This window comes from Lonchura striata, chromosome Z (genome assembly GCF_050655825.1).
Source record: "Lonchura striata isolate lonStrDom1 chromosome Z, ASM5065582v1, whole genome shotgun sequence".
Classification (NCBI taxonomy): Eukaryota; Metazoa; Chordata; class Aves; order Passeriformes; family Estrildidae; genus Lonchura; species Lonchura striata.
The window spans coordinates 18,210,081-18,229,587 of record NC_140740.1 but is presented as its reverse complement, the minus strand read 5'-3'; the positions used below and the strand labels follow the sequence as shown (position 1 = coordinate 18,229,587).

Below are 19,507 nucleotides of genomic sequence, written 5' to 3'. Positions count from 1 at the left end.
AAAATCAGTGGGTTCTCCATAGAGTACTTGTACACAGGCAAAGCAGTTGGTTTCTTGTAGCTTCAGAGCAACAGTAATAGTGTAGATGTTATTCATGGAAATGTACAAACTCACAGATCTGCCATACAATTGTCAGTCTATTCAACATCAGCTGCAGCCATTTGGCTTACAGCTATTAATTTTTTTTTCTCTTCAGTAACAAATGGAGTCACATTAGTTATTTCCAATAAATTTTACTTATTCTAATTCTAATAAATTTCTAGTTATTAGTGTTAATACTTACCCTGGAATAAATACAATCTGACACTGAATCCAAAATAAACAGTACTTTTAAAATTATGTCTTGTTTATTTCCATGTATAATTTAAATTATACTTTGTTTATTCTGAAATATTAAACACCTTGCATGTATAAACATCTTTTTTTTTTCTTTCTAAGAGTAACTAAGTTAAAAAAAGGGAACAAAAAACCCCCTGCTTTCGTCAAACAAATGGTTATGACATTTACAGGCTTTACTTCAAGGTGAGCTTCTTCCTGCAGAAGTTAAATCACTTAATCATGACACTTGGTTAAAATTTAACATTCTGTCCACACTGTTAAGTGTTCCACGTATTAAAAAACTGTCTAGATGACACTGTTTCTTGCATTGACACTTAAATAAAATGATCTTCGAGGCAGTTTTTTATCCTCTTTATATTGCCATGACCAGTACAAGAAGTTACTGTGCAAGATAGGCCATTGCAAATATGAAGGCTTTACCAGTGAGGTAAAGCTACAAGAGCATTTTCTTCACAAAACTGCAACCGCAAATTTGGCCTTTAACTGAGGCATTTAGGAAAACATCCTGTCTGGATGGTTCACCCCTGTCACCAGGATCTTTAGGTGCTGCCTTGGGAGGGATAGGAGAAAAGCACATAGAAAAGTAGTTCAGGAAAGCAACATTTTTGTAAAATGTTTTCTTAATTTTTCAAGGATGGAAAACAACTGGAGTGGAAACTTCATTAACTTTGACTGAAACTATACAATAAAAATTATGCTAATAAACTGCTGTATTACTCATACATAATTTAGAAGAAAAGTAAAAATATCCACCCTTTGTAAACTTCATAGATGTTCTTCTGCAACAGTGCCCTTCAGAGATTTGTCCCCTTGACATTAAAATTGTCTGCTCAGTACACAGATTTGTTATCCCAAGATAGGGACAACTTCTAGTGCTATGGCTTTTTCACACTCTGTCACAAGGAAATTTCCCTACCTCTGACAAAAAACAATTGTAAGAGACCACTGCCTTCACAGGACGTCCCTGCAATCTCAGTGGAGTTCCACTGGAAACAAAGCTTTTCATATTGAAAGTCCACCTCACCTCATGTGGGATATCACCACCACCACAAACAGCATCACCACCTCAGAGGGATTTACAAGAATGAAACAAGCTTTCAAACTCTTTCCAGGTCCAAACCATACATTTATGGAATGGGAAACATGTAGCATGGGAAACATGTAGCATGGGAAACATGCTAAGAACATAGGATAAAGTTAGGTGTGGCAGACACTCCCTCTCTAGCAAAAAGAGACAAAACTTCACATCTAAGTATTGCAATGATTACTTAGGTAGTTAGGGTTTGTTTGTTTGTTTGTTTTTGGTTTTTTTTTTTTTGTTTTTGTTTGTTTGTTTGTTTGTTTTTTAATTTAAGGCTTTACTTACATCATCAATAAAAGCAATTACTGCTAGTCATAGAGCATGATGTGGCAGTACTAGACACAACATATGCCCTAAGCCTTTTTTTATGTTAACAGCCTGGATTTCCCATTCAAATTGGATTTCCCATACCAAAACTGAAATTATAAAATTGTGAGTTAAACAATATAAGCAATAGAAAAATATTTCTCATGCATATTTGAAATGTTACAAAATGGTCTAAAGTGTTTTCACTCCAGCAAAATCCAGCACATTGAAAAGAACTAGTTTTTTCCTTAATTCTTCTACTGAGACACTTATTTCATCACTTACCAGCTACATACCTACTAAAGAAACAACTACTCTACAGGGATAAGTACACTGAAGATTCCTTAAGGAGCAATAGGAAGAAACTGGTAGTTTAATTTCTGAATTTAATTTCTGTCCTTTCTAACTTTTGCACACTGTGTTTTCAAAAGATTTCAAATAATTGCTTCTCTGTCTGCTTTATCTTACTTGAGCTTTTCTTCCCAAAACACATCTGCTTCTTTTGTTACTATACTGCAACTTTTGGCAAAACCATTATGTTACATTATTTTAACTACTGAATGGCCCATAGAAATCAGTGTGTCTTACAGTTCTTTCACTTCAAAACAAACCTTATACTATAAGGTTTATACTTATACCATTCCTACTAAAATAAAAAGGAAGTAAAACACTCTGTAATGTGACTTTATAATGTGTTTGTTCTCATAATATTTATCATTAAAATATGATGAAAAAGGTATAACTGAATCATGTGCAGTGTCTAAGTCATGGAAGTTTAAATGGCCAAGATCTTCTGAGATAACTGTGAAATAGCAGCTCAGGACACCTGAGGATGATAGGGTACACAACTGCCTCTGAACACCCAAGCTACTTAGTAATTATCCAAACTCAGTGTTAATGATGTCTGAATTCCTTCAAGTGCAAAATTTGTCATTTAGTACTGTTTTATGCACTGAAGAGGAGAGTGCAAGTAAGAATTGGTGATGCAATCAATGCAAGTCCTCCCTGGGGGCCCAATGGTTCACTCTGCAACTCTTCCAGTAACACCAGGGACTGGGGGACTGCCTTGTATATACCTTGAGTTATCAGAAATATACTGCAGAGTAGGACTGTAACTCATCTTAATTGGCTGCCTAGATTTCTAGTCACATCACTGCCTTAACAGGAAATCAAAGCTTGCTTTTAGAACGTTTTAGGTAATCCTAAATACGGGAGAGTAAACAATAGTTTTTGCCAACTTTGATAATTTTTCATCAACAATATTTTCATCCATCAGAATTTTTGGTGTATGAAGCTATAATAGCATTCAAAAAGATTTGGTAGTTAAATACTTTCAGAACACTGTTAGCTTCCTAAGGTGCATACATGGGGAAAATGGTATAATATTGAAGGAAAAGTCTAAGACTTGCGATACCAATGTTTTATGCTGCTGTCTATTCCTGTTTGATAAATCACAAAATAAGGAAAGTAATTCCCTGCAGCATAGGTGTTTTTGAAATTTAACACCTTAAGATTATGAAGAAATTCAAAACAGCATCTAGTTAGGTACTAAAATATATATGCAGGTAAAATAAACACCTAAGGGAGCAATTAAAGTGCTTAGAGGTAGAGCTAGTGCTGTTTTAGACACCCTCGGGTGGGCACCCCAGTCACCTGGATGGTGATGGCAGAAATGACAGAGAACCTAAGAGAGAGACATACTCTTCTGGGACTGTAGCTGGACAGCACATAGGATGCTTAATATTATTGAAAATGGCACAGGTCTGTGCTTGGGCAATAAATCTCACTGTTAAACTAGTTTAGCAAGTATGCAGTAACTCTATGAAGAAAGTAAAATGAAAGTGGCTTTTTATAAAAAAAAAATAAAATACTTAAAGAGGCTTTTACATATACAAATATTCCTGAGTCTTTCTTTGTATCAGATTTGCAAACACACAATTTGTGAAACAAAAAATGTAGACTGATGACACCAGTTTTTCCACAACTGGAAAAACTGGTTATATTCATTTGTTATAGTTAAGAGGTGCATTTTTAATCATAGCTGGTGCTGGATTGTTCTTTCAGTATTAATAGCTAATGGATCTCTTAGGTCCTATATACCAGGTTCTGGGTTTTTTTTTATTTCCTATTCCACCTCCTAAAGCCTGACACAAAGTATAGCTAAGTGTTGTAAAAAGCTTAAATCCCACTGTAATTTTAAAGAGGTCCAACATTAGTTCTGCTGATACATATAAAATTAGGAGGAGAGGAAACAGAACTTAGACCACTTTTCTTTTTGTCTGCTTTACTTTGGGGAAAAAAACTCACCAAACCCCACAGCAGTCTGGTCCACTTATTTTTCTAACCTGTTGATGCAGATACAGATGACAAAAAGCTGAAAGACTCTTACACATGTGTGTAACATGCATCAGAAATTGATCTTGTTCCTGGCCTTGCCATTGCCATGTCACTTTACTTCTGCAAATCTCTCTTTTGAAAACAGGCAGGTTTGACAGCAAACGCAATTTTTGGAAAGGCTGTTTTTGGGAGACAAGAAAAGCTTTTCCAACTACCTTACCAGCACTTACTCATATTTCAAATTCTAGACAAGAGATGGCAAGGATAATTTGATGATATATTTTGCCCAGGTTTAGCAAAAAGTGCTATTTGAAGGTTGTATCCTCAATAACGGTATCCACAATGGGAACATCTACAAGTTTTTTAATGTATGTGAAATTCTGATTCTTTTACAATTACAATGTCAAAAAATAGGGAAAATTTGTAATAATTATGAAAAATGCATTTCAACCCCCTGATGGTATCATACCAAATCTCTCCAGAAACATAACTTTTGTCTTTCATCTTTGAGTGACATTGCTCCCAAAATACACAGTAGTGATTTTTTCCCTTTTTATTAGGGAAAAAACTCAGTAAATTGATGAAATTGCTTTGCTGTCCCATATCCCTCTAGGAACAAGTTCTTTTAAATCCTGTTTCCTTTTCAATTAATTAATGTGGCACCTCCAGAATTAAACGGCATATTTGCAAGAGAACTAACACACAATCAAAAGCTAGGGACACTATTATGTCATTTTCACACATGAATTCTGTAATGTTAGAAGACAAAGTGAAGGTGAGTTAGACATGACAAATGACTTGGATGCAGGGAGAGTAATTTTATCAATATTTGAGAGGCTGAGAAAGAAAGAAAAGTGTCTTCTCTGTGTATGCAGGTACACATATAGAATGAATGAAAGGAATAAGAACAGGAATAGGAGAATGTGTTCATAAGAAGCTTTAATTTGAGGCTAACTTCTGTGTTCATCACGTGAGGTCACTCTGCTTCCAAGTGTGAAACTAACTACATTTATTTTATGCATAACAGTTAAATGTTCAAGTAGGCAATTAAGTACGTTACTGAGGCCATTTTGGGATACCAAGCACTTTGAAGATTATATATTCCCTCATAGTTCATGTTGAGTGTAGTTCTAAGTAAAATACTCTAAGTAAAAATTCTCTTTAGTTACTCAGTTAGGAAAAATACTTTAAAGGCATTTTTGATAATGTGCCTCTTAAATTTTCATTAAACTATCAAATTTAAATTTTAACTTTTTGTGCACTCTGACATTTTTGTCTGGCATTTTCATTAATTTTGCAGCATACATAGCTGAAATGTTAACTGATCAATACTTTGTCTCTCTCCTGTAGCACTAGAGCAAAGCTCCCTAAGGACCACAGAGCAGTACAGAAATTAAATGTGTATCAAATGTTAATGTTAAACACAGTAGTACTTACTGTATAAAGACTGAAATGGTTAAAAGAATTCCAAATGGACAGATGGTAGAACAAATTATTTACAATCCCATTTCAAGATTAAACTTTGTCCCGTAAAACAATTCATTGACTCACACTGAAGTGTGTTCTTTTACTGATAGCTCCATTGTCCAATTATTTTTCTGCTCATTACAGTGAGAATTGCTAGTATCAGAAAAAAAGAATACACACCTTTTTCCCCTCATGTTGCACACACTGACATCTAAAGAACAGAAATGCCTGCTTAAGAAGCTGATGGAAATTAGGCCAAATTTAGCAGACATTTCAGTGCCCACAGTGGATTAATCTGAAGAAAAAACATCCACTTTTGCTGAAGTTCTTCCTCCTGAAATGTACCATATTAATTACCAAATATTAAATTTAAAAATTAACTGCTAAATAATGCAAAGGTCTGTTTTAAACAGAGAAAAATATATTATTTTCTAGTAAATGCTCTCTATATATTCCCACTGTATTTAGGTCTTAAGAAGCATAAGCAAAAGTACACAACACATTCTTAATCAGCCTAGACAAGTGATATAATAAACCAGTTCTGCAATGGAAATATGAACTTAATGATGTTGCTATGCACTTCCTCTATTTAACAGGAAATAAATACAAAAAAGCAGGAGAGAATATAGAATTTTCTAACTGTTCTAAGACAAAGTAATTTAGTAGCCAGATAAAGCTATGGGTTATTTATTAATATCTTTACATATCTGAAAAATAACAGCTATTAATACATCGCAGTTATATCAGCATGACAGTTTTATATAATAAATAAATTTTTTCTTCTGCTGACAATTACCAAAGCATAAAAAAAAAGAAATGGAGTGAAAATTCTCAGTTATTCAGACAAAATCTCCAGTGAAGGAGATTTACTGAAGAAATGCATAATCTAGAACATTGAAAACTTAACTTGAAGTGTCTGTGTGTCTATGAACAGCACAGACAACACTGATCATTGAGCTGATGCCTTTGGACAGATTTTAGAAATAATCAATCCCAAAATTTCAATGCAGCATTTCTGTACCTAAAATGTCCCAAATAATGTAAAAGTTTGAGATAGCTAAGCTCAGGAGTGTAAATAATCAAGCAAGCCCTTTCAATGAACATTGTTAGCCTTGGTGACTAACAGTGTGACTCTCCAAAGAGAATAATTTTTAAAAGAGCTGTAGTGATGAGTGCACAAGGCACATGAAGCAGGTAACTGTAACTTGTTATAGTTAACATATTAATCAAAGTTGTCTGTAGGTTTCCAAGAGTACTTATCCTTTCCTGATCTATCCTAGAAATTAAACTTTTGAAAACAGAGCTATTCTCCAGAATTTCTTCACCTGTGGTCTCCTATATCCCTGTCAGAAAGAAAAGCCCACACAATCAAATAGTATTCATAATTGAAATGCAAAGAACATGGGGCATTGGGAGATACAAAAAATCAACCCTTACATATGCAACCTAGGTGAAATGACTGTAACTCTGTATCTGGATGCACCCATCACAGAAATTTTCAAATCCAACAGGATAGAAGAAATGGTTAGTTTAAAGTTTTACTTCTCATATGTTGTTTATTAGTCTAGCTAAAGAGCTGAAAACCTCCAGAACAGCCTGTTTCTCATCTCCTTTCTGGAACTGACATTTCACTGTGAGATATTCTAGCCTCTAGAAGACAACTTCACAAGGAGATAGAATTTGTATAATAGTGAAGAGAAAATTAAACATATGCATACATTTATTTTATACACTCTAATAAATTCATATGTTACCTTAGTGAAAGTGTAATTCATCATAAGACAAGCAAGTGGATTACTCTCAAGATTTCAACAACCTATGAAGTCCAGAAAACATCCCAAACCCAAAGCTTATAATCATGATAAAAATTCATGTATATTTGACTTGGCCAGCAAAGACTTCTTTTGCCTGATAGAGGAATGATTTTGATCCTTGGAGAGGATAACATTGGGTCAAAAAGCATAGGAGGCATTTTGGATGCAGAAGTGGAATACATCTGTACAATCACAGCACTGATATAATCATAAAAATTTACTGCAACACCTACAAAAGCAAAAAAATTACTGCAACAAACCAAGAAAAACAGGTTTTTTTTAAAAACATATGTCTCTCTAGATAAATAGGTATGAAAAATATAAACATACCTATAAAAATACAACCGGGGAAATGTTACTACTACAATACGCTGTAACTATACTGATTATAGACCTCCCTACTTAAATTCTCTTTTACATCCTACTACTACTACTTATTATGACACTGATTTTTTTCTATGAACAGAAAAAAAATACAGTTTAACAGTAACACCACTGCTTCCTGGCCACAGCAGTGTGCCATGGGAAAAAAATGCCCAAAGAATAGGATGTCTTTCCATTTTCCCTTCTTCCACTGGCAACAGCTGAGTGTTTCATATCCGTATTAAAGTCTGAATTAGAGTTATGAATACTTACTAACTTAAGCAGTAGTAGCAATATGAACATTTGAGTTTTATGTTGAAACCTGCATTTTCCTATGAAGTGTTGGTAACTTTTAACTGAAATGATAGATCGCCTTTCTTACAGCAAACAGTAGCAAGTATATTTTATCTTTGCACACAGTGCCATTACTACAGACATCAGTATAAGTACAACCCCCTGGCTCTTTCAATAGCACATGTATCTCCTGTACTCCCAATGAACTTGAAAAACAAGGGTCTAACATGCAGCACAGTAAAAAAACAGAGCCCTGCAAGGAAGAACTCTCTGCAAAACACTGTGACCCAACTACCCCATTTTACTGCACAGCCAGCTACCAATGCCTGGTTTAAATTCTCTGAATTTAAGGCACGTGACCTTCAGGCACCCAAGTAAAAAGTGTTGTCACCAGACGATATCTATAATTATTCAAAGTTATACCAAAACACTTCTTTGTTTATAATCATGATGGAGAGGCTACTAATCTCAGTACCTCTCAGCCAATTAAAAAAACTTAGAAATTCCAGAAAGTATGTCCGTGCATACATTTCTACTCTCTAATGAAAAAATAATGGTCTTGTTTGTAGCTCTTACAATTTTAAAAATAAAGAGGTGTTTATCTGGGTAACACAATGCAATCTAGAATTGTGCTTGGAATTTTTAAAATGTAACAGAAAAATAAGGTTAATACTAATAAAGATAATGTTCATGAAGAAACAGCATTTTTTTTTAATAGCTAAAAACATATTCACTTAAAACCATTCACTAAAAACTATGACCAGAGCTTGCTGCCTAAAAGGTACTAGTTTGCTTGCATTTATGGTTTTAAAGTTGGGTTTGTTTTATTTTGGTGGCTTTTTTAAATCTAGGAACACCACCTTTGAATAATTATTAATCAAAAATACTTTGAGAGTCATTATTCAATATGCAAGGGGACCAAACAAAATTCAATGGACGCAATTTGTGAGAAGCTTAAAATACATTATCCATAGTTCACTGACTCTATTTTGATTCGGCTCACCTGCTTGCAACTTATATAATCAATTACTTTTTTACTATAAATACACAATTATAAATTTTTTAAAAAATCACTCTACCCTGTTTGTGTGACATTTTAAACTTAATTTCTTTTCTTAAAAACTGAATAAATGTGACTTATGATATCATCATAATGCAGACTTTTAAATAAATTAAAAAGAAACCACCAACCTACATAGTATTGTCTCAGTCTAGAACACAAACACCCTGGGATGATTAAAAACATTATAAAGAAGATCATACCAAAAAGGCAGCTAGACTTCTTGGTGGAGAGTCCCAGTCAAAACAACTGCTAATATAGCAGACAGCAGTAACGAGCGCCATGATACAATGCTTCATCCGGATGAAGTTCCTTAACAGTAGCTGTTAAAAAGATGAAAGGTTGAAAATATTTCAAAACCCCAAAAAGTTTCAGGAGAGGCTCATGCTAACAATACTGTCATTCTCAATTTGGGTGAAAGGCTGAGAAAATATTAAGCTCTCTAGCTCACAAACTGAGCAAGTTAGTTTAAAATCTGAGACTTGGAAGAGAGAGAATTTGCAAATTGTGTCAATTGGTGTTTGTTGAATTTAATTCTAGATGATACAAAAAATGTTCATCATTCAAAAGCCACGTGCAAACTGTCACAAATTATTTTGTTAATTAGATTTCAGTTTCATTAAGTCTTTAACAAATGCTGGCCATTTTTAATAAAAAGATGCTGCAGTACACTAACCTGAAACCATGCAACACTACTGCTCCAACATAATTAAGATATCTGCTCCATTTAACATTTTTAACAAATTTGTCTGTTGTGATGTATTTTGAAAGCATTGTTTTAAGTATTTACCAAGGTAATCTACATACTTTCAAATTACATATATGTAAGACATAACAACTCTAGGTTTTGATTCAGGAAAATGTACTTCAATCCTCCAAAATGGCAACACATTTCACCACAAAGAGTGAACAAACCAGTGATGATTTCTGTACTGAAATGTATAGAAAATGGTCACTCCTCCTGCCATCTCCAAAAGTCACAATGCCATTTTCATTTATGATATAGGAAGAAGAATTATTCTTGAGTAAAAGGCTTTGTTCTTTCTTTGCAACAATAGTAATGCAAAATTCAGCTTTAGTAACTGTATTACTCAAAATCGCAAATAAAGAAATATTTTGTCTTATGAAATGTTTTATTTTATGAACTGTTATAAAATTCATCCAGCAGGTAATTTAAACTGTGCTTAAGTATACAAGCTTTCAGAAACAAAGAAAGAAGTTCTGAGACCTTTGACTCTTCACTAAAAACAACAAAAATCTTGTTCCCATAGTCCGACAAATACTCACTAAGACACAACATTTGTGGAACAAGAAAAAATTAGTCCAAAGTAGTTTGAGTGCAGAAAAATATGTGTGTTTAAACCATTTTTTACCAAAGCATTAAAATTGTGTGTAGCAAAAATATCCATAGATAAAAGAGTCAATACATTTCCTACTCCTGGCATTCCAAAGAGTTTCAGTCTGCTTTCACCTTTGATTCAAACCTTACTCCAGTAACTTCCTTGAAATTTGGCTAAAAGAATGATGACTCTTTACCCTGCAACAAATTGAGAACTTTTGGGTCAAAGTTAACAGCAAAAATTTATGCAAGACTTATTTTACATGCACCTGTGCAATAATCTGATATGTGTGAAACCTAATGGTTTCAACTGTGTTGTTATTCATGTATTTGATGGAAATTAGGCAGCAATTTATAGAGGAGACACATTAAACCCATGTATTCAGTTTCTGACTTCTCAACCTATCATATTCTTTTGTAAACACATAATGAAAATGTTATTCTTTACTCTCAGCAGTTTGGATACCAGATATTTGAATGTGCACACTTGATAGTAAGGATTTTAGAAGGGATTAGTGTTTCCTTACTCTTTACCTGTTTAGACAGTCTGTCTTCCTCTTCAATGTACTTCTGTTCTTTGGGCATTAAGGTTCGTATGCTGGCTTTCACCTATGCATTAAAATGCGTGTCAGTATTTCAAGTTTACTTGCTCCTTACTAGTAACACAGGCTTCAATTCACAAAATTTACCAAGTTTCAAAGTCATGACTGCCAAGATCAGAACACAGAAGCATACACAGAGACAAGAGTTGCTGCTCTGTACATTAGCAGCAATAGCAGCAGCAGCAACAAAAAGAGTGGGTGTGCCAAGCAGTGGCAGAAGAGTATTCTGTAGTATACATCAAGGCTTAGAGAGAATGAAGAATGACAGAAATTCTCTACAAATCAGGAACAAAAGCTTTCATGAAACTGAACTCTTTAGCAATACAAAAAAACCCAAAGTTAAGACTTACAGCATTAAAAATCACATCTATTTCAAGATAGATGACCCCCTTTGTTGGCCCTGTCAGCTGCTTGTTTTTCAAGACGTAGGCTTTCTGTTCACCATTTTGAATCTGCAGGAAAAGGACATGACAGCCGTCTGTCTTGCGGTCTCTGCTGAATACACCCCCCCGGTGACCCCTGACCCCCAGCTGCTGAAACTGACAGAGAACCCAAAACAACTGTGGCAAGTCTGACAAGTACCTGTTCATTACCAGGACCGAGTCTGTCAGGAAAAATTAACTATCATGGGATTCAACATGGCCGTGAATAGAGTATGTTAAAATTTTAGTGTTCTTATTACAGACCTTGGTTGAGAAATGACAGACTCAGAGCTGCAAATTTATTATTTTTTTTCTCTTTCCCTCCTTCAGCGGGAAAAATTCAGAGCAGTATGTCAGGTGAATGAAGCTTACAGACAGCAATGGTATAGCAACTTTGCCTAGAAAGTCAGCACTTCGATCGCGGTCTTCGTCGTAAACTGTCACTTCAAGCACTGAATGGATGTCCTTTATATTGCTACAAAGAGAGAAGAAAGAAATCACACACCAGTGGGCACCAAGGGCAAAACTGTAAAAGGTTAACACAGATATCCGTCTGTTTTTCCAAGCCATGGAGGAGAACGAGATTAAGTGAATGAGACATCTTTGCATATAATCAAAATGCTTTCTAAGGGCTGCAATGATTGCTCTGTCTCTCTCTCTCTCTGCGAGGTTTTTTAAATATAACCAAAATACTTTCTAAGGGCTGCAGTTATGACTCTTTCTCTCTGCAAGGCTTTTCCACCACAAGTTTTCTGAAGGATGTTGCTTTAATTCTGCCTGGGGTTTGCACTGCGTGACCTGCAAGGAGAAGCACTGGGGGATTTACAGCCACCAGCAGGAGGACAGAGAGCTTTTAAAAGCTACTCTTAAACACCGCTACCCTTGTGGCAATTCTTACTGCAAATACAGTGAATCCTGTAGGTTTGTAAATAGAAACAATTGCAAGCTACAAGAGCATTAACTTTGCACCAAGAACAAATTCTTTGTTCCTGAAATTCTTATTAAATTACTAATATTCAGCAAATTACAGGAAATAAAGAACAAATAATATGGAACAATGCATATTCAGGTACAACTGAGGAAAAAAGACTGCAAGCAATTAAACACTCCATTGCCACACACAGGAAATGACTCTACATGTAAACTTTTGGGTGAAAAATTCCTATTCCTTATTTGAATAAAATATTATTTGTGAGAATTCATATTTGATTGAACCGCTGATCCAGGAAATACAAATTCAAGCAAAGCAGTTCAGCTTCAGTAAAATATATTCCTCCGGATGAGGGATTGCTAGCCCAAAAATTAAGAAATCTGAGGATAAATGTAAATGTACATAGAAGGAAGGCCTTGAAACCCTTTAGAGGTTTTCTATTCGATTCCTGATTAGTCTTTTGTCCTCTACAAATCCAGACAATTCCTTGTGCAGAGAACACTGTTGAGAAGTAGAGGACCATTAGTTATTTGCTCTACTGGTAAATACTTAAAAATATATTAACAAAAAATTTAGCATGGTTTTGCAGATACAGAAATGAAAACTACTCTAATAAGCTGTTGAAAAGTATAAGTACTATGAGATTTTTTTTTCTTTTGCTCTGAATTCATTTCTGAGAGCTCACTGCAGGTCATGAAAACCTGTGGATGCTAAATATATGAACAAGAAATCTACAGGGGAAAAGAAAAATTAAAATCACACAGAGTTTTGACATTAAGGGCAAAATATAGCATTTTCATGTATGATAAAGTGAAGTAAGTACACAAATCTAAAGCTCCTACTGTTTTTGCAGAGGATTGTTACTGATTTCAGCAGCGGTGATCAGGTTTTTCTATTCACTGGTGTCACATTACAGTCAGATAGAGAGAAGGGAGAAAAAAAGGCAACTGAGCAAGGCAAAAAACAAGGACATTTTGTCTGTGGAAGACCTTTTTCTATTTTGTTAAAGCCTTTAACTGTCCTCAAAATAACACAAGAATAGAAGAACAAATCACATCACTCCCCAAACAATTGTTTTAGACTGCATTTTACCCAACAGCTGGATTGTACTAGTACGATACTAGATGATATTGTGAGAAGGGCAGCTAGTAAATGGAAACAAGAAGTGGAAAGGATTTCATCAAAATTCAGAGAAATGTAAATGCATGTAGAATTTCTAACTTTATGTAGCTATCTAATGTTTCTTACACTTAACAACCACATTTAAATAAAGGTCATATTCACAGTATCTTTTTTCTCCCCACTCTAAACTTCAGGGGCAAATCCATCACAGTGGATTTGACCCTTGAAACTCTTCCTGAACCTAACAGGAGTCTGGTGTGCATAGCATTACTCATAGATGCTTTCCAAGAAACATTTTTATGTTTAAAATTATACACTTCTGTATTTATTTTCATGGTTTTAATCCTCAAAATGTATTTGGATGTTTAGATAAGAAATATCAGTATGCCATCACTATTCTTCTTTAGAATTACCAGTAAGTATTTTTGTTCCTGCTCCAACACCCTCAGCTCCAAAATACTATGCAAAACCCACTGCCCATTCATTCCCCTGAACTAAATCCAAACACCTACAATGTGAAGATTTTGTTCCATTCTGGATTGAGGTTCCTGTAGACAGTATGCGTCAACAGTCTGTCATTGTTCAATTCAACTACACAAAATGGGTCACTTTTACCTGTAAGAGAAAATTTGGAAGTAATTTTATAAACTAAGAAAATATATGATGAGCAAGCTTTAAACAAAAACAAGTTTGGAGGGTTGTTTCTCATTTTCTGAGCTTCACTGTAATGGTCTGCACTATATTCAAGATATTCATAACACACTATACATCTCCATAATCTATTAACATTCTTTGCTAAAAGAACGATTATTTTGCTTTAAAAAAAGGGGAGTACCATACGTACCTTCTGATGAAACACAGCATGTTCCTAGAAGTTGCCAAGCACCCTTGTGAGACAGCTAAGAGAGCTTCAATGGCACCAATGACCCACTGACTTTAAAGATAATATAATGAAAGTATTTTGGTGTGAAAGAAATGCATTACTCTGTGTTTGTAACAACATAGCACTTACGAAAATTATCCAAAGACTATTATATCTTTAACTGTATGTTTCACGCTGTACAAATCCTCTCCCCAAAATCAAATAATCTTGATGTCAGCCTCATATAAAAGCCTAACACAAGACAAAGTGGGCAAGTACAATTAAAGAATGAGATTATACGAGTTGGAATGTTGGACTATAGCATCAGCACAGCAGAAAGGCAAACATCCTTGGTATTTTATTATACACTAAAGTACAAAAAAAGTAGTTTTGGATATATTTACAAAGAGGTCCCTCATCATGCAAGCCACCAAAGGGAAAGTATGAAGTTGCTGCTTTGAAAACGCATTATGTAGATAATGGAAAGGGATATGGAGGTATATTTTCTTCCTTTAAAGAAAAGCAATGGGCAAAGCAAGTGTGTGTATGTGTGTGTGTGTGTGTGTGTGTGTGTGTGTGTGTGTGTGTGTGTTTGTCCTTAAATATGAAATAGGCAACTTACAGGAAAAGACTGCAGGCAAGCAGAGCTTAGACACTAAGGAGAGTGCAAGAAAAAAGATCAAAATTGCAAGTTTACAAGTAGAACATGAAACTGACGCTAACCCTTTTAAGGTTTGATTTTGGAAAGGTATTGTGGTTTAAGCTCACCAGGAAGTCAAGCTGCTCCCCTTTTCCCCAACACCTCTTTCAGGTGAGAGAAACTAAAGGCAGCAATTATGGGTTGAGGTAACAACTTATTTGAAACAGCAATGAGATAAGAAAGTAAACAGTAACAGTGTATAAGAGAGGCTGATTACAAGCAAAATGTTCCCTGAGTCCTGCATGCTGCCTCCACACATGGTGCCACCCCACCGCTCCTTCCACCATGTTTCTTCACCACAAGCCTGAGACCATGAAAGATAATGGCATACAAACTTTCCACACCTGCACTTTTTCTCCCCCAGACCAAGACAACAAAAAAACCCACAATGTTAGACAAATCCTCCAGTCGGGATCAGCACCAACCCACCACTCCACTCACCACACACTCCTCCAGAAAGGGAGAAAATGTCTGCTGAACCTCTGCACTGCCCATTTTCCTCCACCAGAAGCCATGACCTCTTCATCTTGGAAGAGAGACTCCCTGACTTCTGCATACCAGTGATGATTTGAGTGTATAGAACAACAGCCTAGACAGGCCCACGTGGCTCCAGGCTCTACCCTCACACATCCTTGGCCTAAACTATCACAAAAGGACAAGAAGAAAAGTAGACACCTGAATCTGATGCTTAAGAACAGATTGGCTATCTAAAAAAGGAGTGCTCCAAAGTGGGAGAAAGCAAAAGGTGGTGGGATTGGTTTCTTTGGCATTTCAGGGCAATCCTGAAATTACCTAGAAGGCTAAGGAGGAGTGGTGAGGTAGACCTAAGGAACAAATGGAAAGAACACTAATGAAAACATGAGAGGCATGGTGGGAAGACCTCTTTCAATAAAGAGGCAATAAAGGGAAGAAATCACATTGTGGACTAAATTATTTAATTCATATTCAAATTATGTCAGTAATGACAACTGCTATAAACCTGTCCAAAACAGAGACGTGCTATCCTGCTTTTATATTTTTATTTTCTGCAGTAACTGGAAGTAGTAACCTTTGCCTTTGGTACAGTACAAGTGTACACATTATTTTCATGTAAATAAAGCTGAACAACAAATTGCTGCTTCCTGGATCCAGGGGAACTTTGTCTGATGTAAATTAACATTTGAGTTGCATAGTACCTCATGACTTGCTCTTCTCTTTACACTTTCTTTGGGCAATAAACTGTTCAAAATATATTGAATATTGGCATTGGCCTTCCACAATTAAATCTAGTATACTAGACAATTGTGTTTCTCAATGTCTTCATTAACTCCATATTATTTTTTCATGCATTATTAGAAACTGTAAACTGAGTAGCTACAGTAGCTACATTAGTGGGGCCATGATAATGATATTAGGGAAGCACATAATTTGTTTCATACCTTATACAAATGACAATGAAATCAATACTTAGACAAAGCTGTCCAGGGACCACAAATCCCAAACTGCAGTATTGATTTTGACTACACCAAGGGCTAATATGCATATTATGTGCATATTATTATCTTTAATGATAAAGAATAATTGTTTTAAACACATTGTGAATTAATTGACAGTTAATTGATGTTTACCTTCTCTAGAAAATCACATACTGTTGAATGTTTCCCATTATCTTGAAAAATGATACGATTCATTAGTCAGCAGAAATGGATGTACCAGACATCTCAAGGTTCTTCTATTTCACAAGTCTAGAAGGTGATAGGAAATCTAAACCATTTATATTATTTGAGTTATTTAGATTTCAGTATTTGAAAAAGAAACACACAGAAGACAGTTAAAATAACAAGGCAGCACTGGCATGGCAGGTGGACTATGATATCTCATTTTTAAAAGTATCATCAATTATATTTGCATATGGTGATACAATGTGAGTTGAGCTTATTAAAGATATACAGACACACTAAATTACATTACAGTACATACAGGCCATTTTCTATAAACAAAGAGAAGTTATTTACTACATTTATATATTTTCTGTGTCTCTTGGCATACACTTTTTCAATTACACTTCTAACAGATTTACATGGATATTAATCAGTAATATGTAGCATTAATTACAGGATTCCTCAGTCAAACGAAAGACAAATGATTTTCAGAAATTAAAAGTTCCCTCGCTTATAATCAACATTTCACACCTCCTTCTTCCTATAATTTGAAAATACTACAGCAAAAAATTTGAGTAGAGGCCATATCGTGACACAGTTCTAGGCAAGGTTCAGTTATCATGGCTGACAAAGAGAAGTTTCCCAGCTTTGAACATCTCTGCTAAGGAATTTTGATTTTATCATATTTACTTGGTTACAGAGTTTCTATATGCACCTTCACTATTGTCTATGGGCATTTCTTACTTTTGCTGAAACACTCATAACCAAGCTGGGCCTCTGAAAGGCACCAGTTATGTTGACATGCTCAACATAAGGTATGTGCAAACATTATTAAGAAACTAACCCAAATTAGTGAATGTGATCCAGAAAGACAGACTTGGTAAAACTCATATCTATCTGACATCTTCCAAGTTTTCATTATTGGAAAAAGTAACTTCAATTTTAATTCTCACTGACAGCCTTGGCAACCTGCTGCATTTCAAGAGTGCTCAAAATAATGGGATCATTCCCAATGAAAGCCTTAAGAGAGCACTAAATTAGTAACAAATGTCCTTAGGTCTCCTTGGTGTCTAGGAGGACCCAAAAGATCCAACAACACTATCTTATTCCAAACCAATACCTTTAGCACAACACACTCTAACAAAGGCAGCTTCAGACAATTTCTGTCAGTTAATGTGATTAGCTATTTCAAACAAGAGATAAAGAAGTGGTTTTCATTAATTTTTTAGAAAAGAGCCATACATGTTCAGAAGTGTGTGCTCTCCTTCTACCCTTTCTAAAATAACCATAAAAACCTCTGATAAGTCTTGTGCTCCCTATGCTCAATTATAAAATTCCATATTATATTGTCTTGAACATAACACCTTTCACTATAAACTAAACCACAACTGCTGTATATAACTATATAAAACTTGTCATACATCAAGAAATTATATCAAACCCTCTGTATCTACTGAGAACATTCCAGCTAGCTCTGCGCTCTGTGCTCTTTGTAGGCCTACAGCTACTATTCCAGTGACTTTAGAGACATTTAGTTATTGGTCAGACTGACATCCACAGCAAACTTCTCAACACAATCCTAAGCATGTGGTCAGTGCTGTACAAGAATAAAATGACCACCTCCTGCCTAAGGTACGCATTAACAACATGCTCCCAGCAGCACCAGCACCAACACTGAAAATCTTGAGTGTCCCATGACCACAGTGGGGCTAACTGCTATCACACCTTACCACTGGTTGCAGGAATTCATGATAGAAGTAGGTAGTGAAAAAACAAAGTACACCTTCCAACTTACTGAAATCAAGCCTGCATACAACCTCAGTACAAAGTTAAACAAATATAATTTATCCATTCTTTTCCTGTAAAGTCTCATGCTTTTTAGTCTGTATTTGTACAAGCCTAAGGGCTCCTGAAATTATAGAAATAAAGTGCGAATTTACATAATATGCATAATTGAAAGGAAAAGCAACTTCTCTTTTGACAGATTTCACTCACCCATTTTCCTCCTTCATCCATTACAGAAGTTGACTATCTAAGCATGAATGCTAGATAGGCATGAATGCTAAGTTGAATACTTTGTAATGTATGCCACCACTGAAAAAAAAAAAAACAAACTAAAAAGCTACCTATCTTTTGAAGCTTTGAATACTATCTTTATTTTTGTCTTTGAAACCTTTGAATTTAGGCCAAATGTACATAGTTTGACAGATATCCTTGTTTGTGCTATGCTACATCTTTAGACAGTACAAGACCAGAGCACAAACTCAGATTACCTTACTTTGATCTAAGAAGACTATTTTACATCAGTCAGCACTCTGTCCTTCACTTTGCACATTATGCACACATTAATTTAAATTAAGTCTTTTATTTATCATCTTATTTCTCAGAACTACTGTATGTCCCTGGATGAACTGTACACCCATAACCTGAAATCAGCCCCAACTCTCCAAAAGAGGTAGCAATGAGGAACTAGAGTTGTGTTACTTTTTGTTTTCTTAAAAACTCAAAGTCCCCCAAATCCCAGGAAGACCTTCACAAACAAATCAAAGTCATTTGGCAGCTCTGATTTAATTATCTGTTTTGGTTGGTCACCTAAACATTTTTCTCCTGCAAGAAAATAGAAAATGCACTTTTTCATTATGGAAAAGAGACCAAAATAGTGATTGATAGAAGCAACTTCTAGCTGCTTCTCAAAATATTTAGAAAATCAATACAACAAAGCCTCTATCTTCACACAATTTCAGCTTCTGGATTTTCTTCTCAAGTAACTACAGCACCACACAGGCTGTGTGGAAAAGTTTGAAAAAGGCCCTTTCCACCAGGGAAAG

The 19,507-nt window shown here is 35.2% G+C and overlaps 1 protein-coding gene across 3 annotated transcripts in view; it reads right to left on the bottom strand.

Annotated features, from left to right (window-relative positions):
* The window catches only part of MCTP1 (multiple C2 and transmembrane domain containing 1), a 209,874-nt gene that overhangs the window by 85,706 nt on the left and 104,661 nt on the right, over positions 1-19,507 (bottom strand). For 2 of the 3 annotated variants that reach the window (XM_031507452.3, XM_085568072.1), the window contains 5 exons: positions 13,990-14,092; positions 11,797-11,899; positions 11,353-11,454; positions 10,935-11,009; positions 9,265-9,384 (listed from right to left, as the gene is read on the bottom strand). In XM_031507452.3, coding sequence (XP_031363312.2) covers positions 9,265-9,384; positions 10,935-11,009; positions 11,353-11,454; positions 11,797-11,899; positions 13,990-14,092 — 503 coding nt within the window. Of the gene's footprint in view, positions 1-1,620; positions 5,865-9,264; positions 9,385-10,934; positions 11,010-11,352; positions 11,455-11,796; positions 11,900-13,989; positions 14,093-19,507 lie in introns of those variants that run through there. The other variant, XM_077790123.2, reaches the window with a different exon arrangement.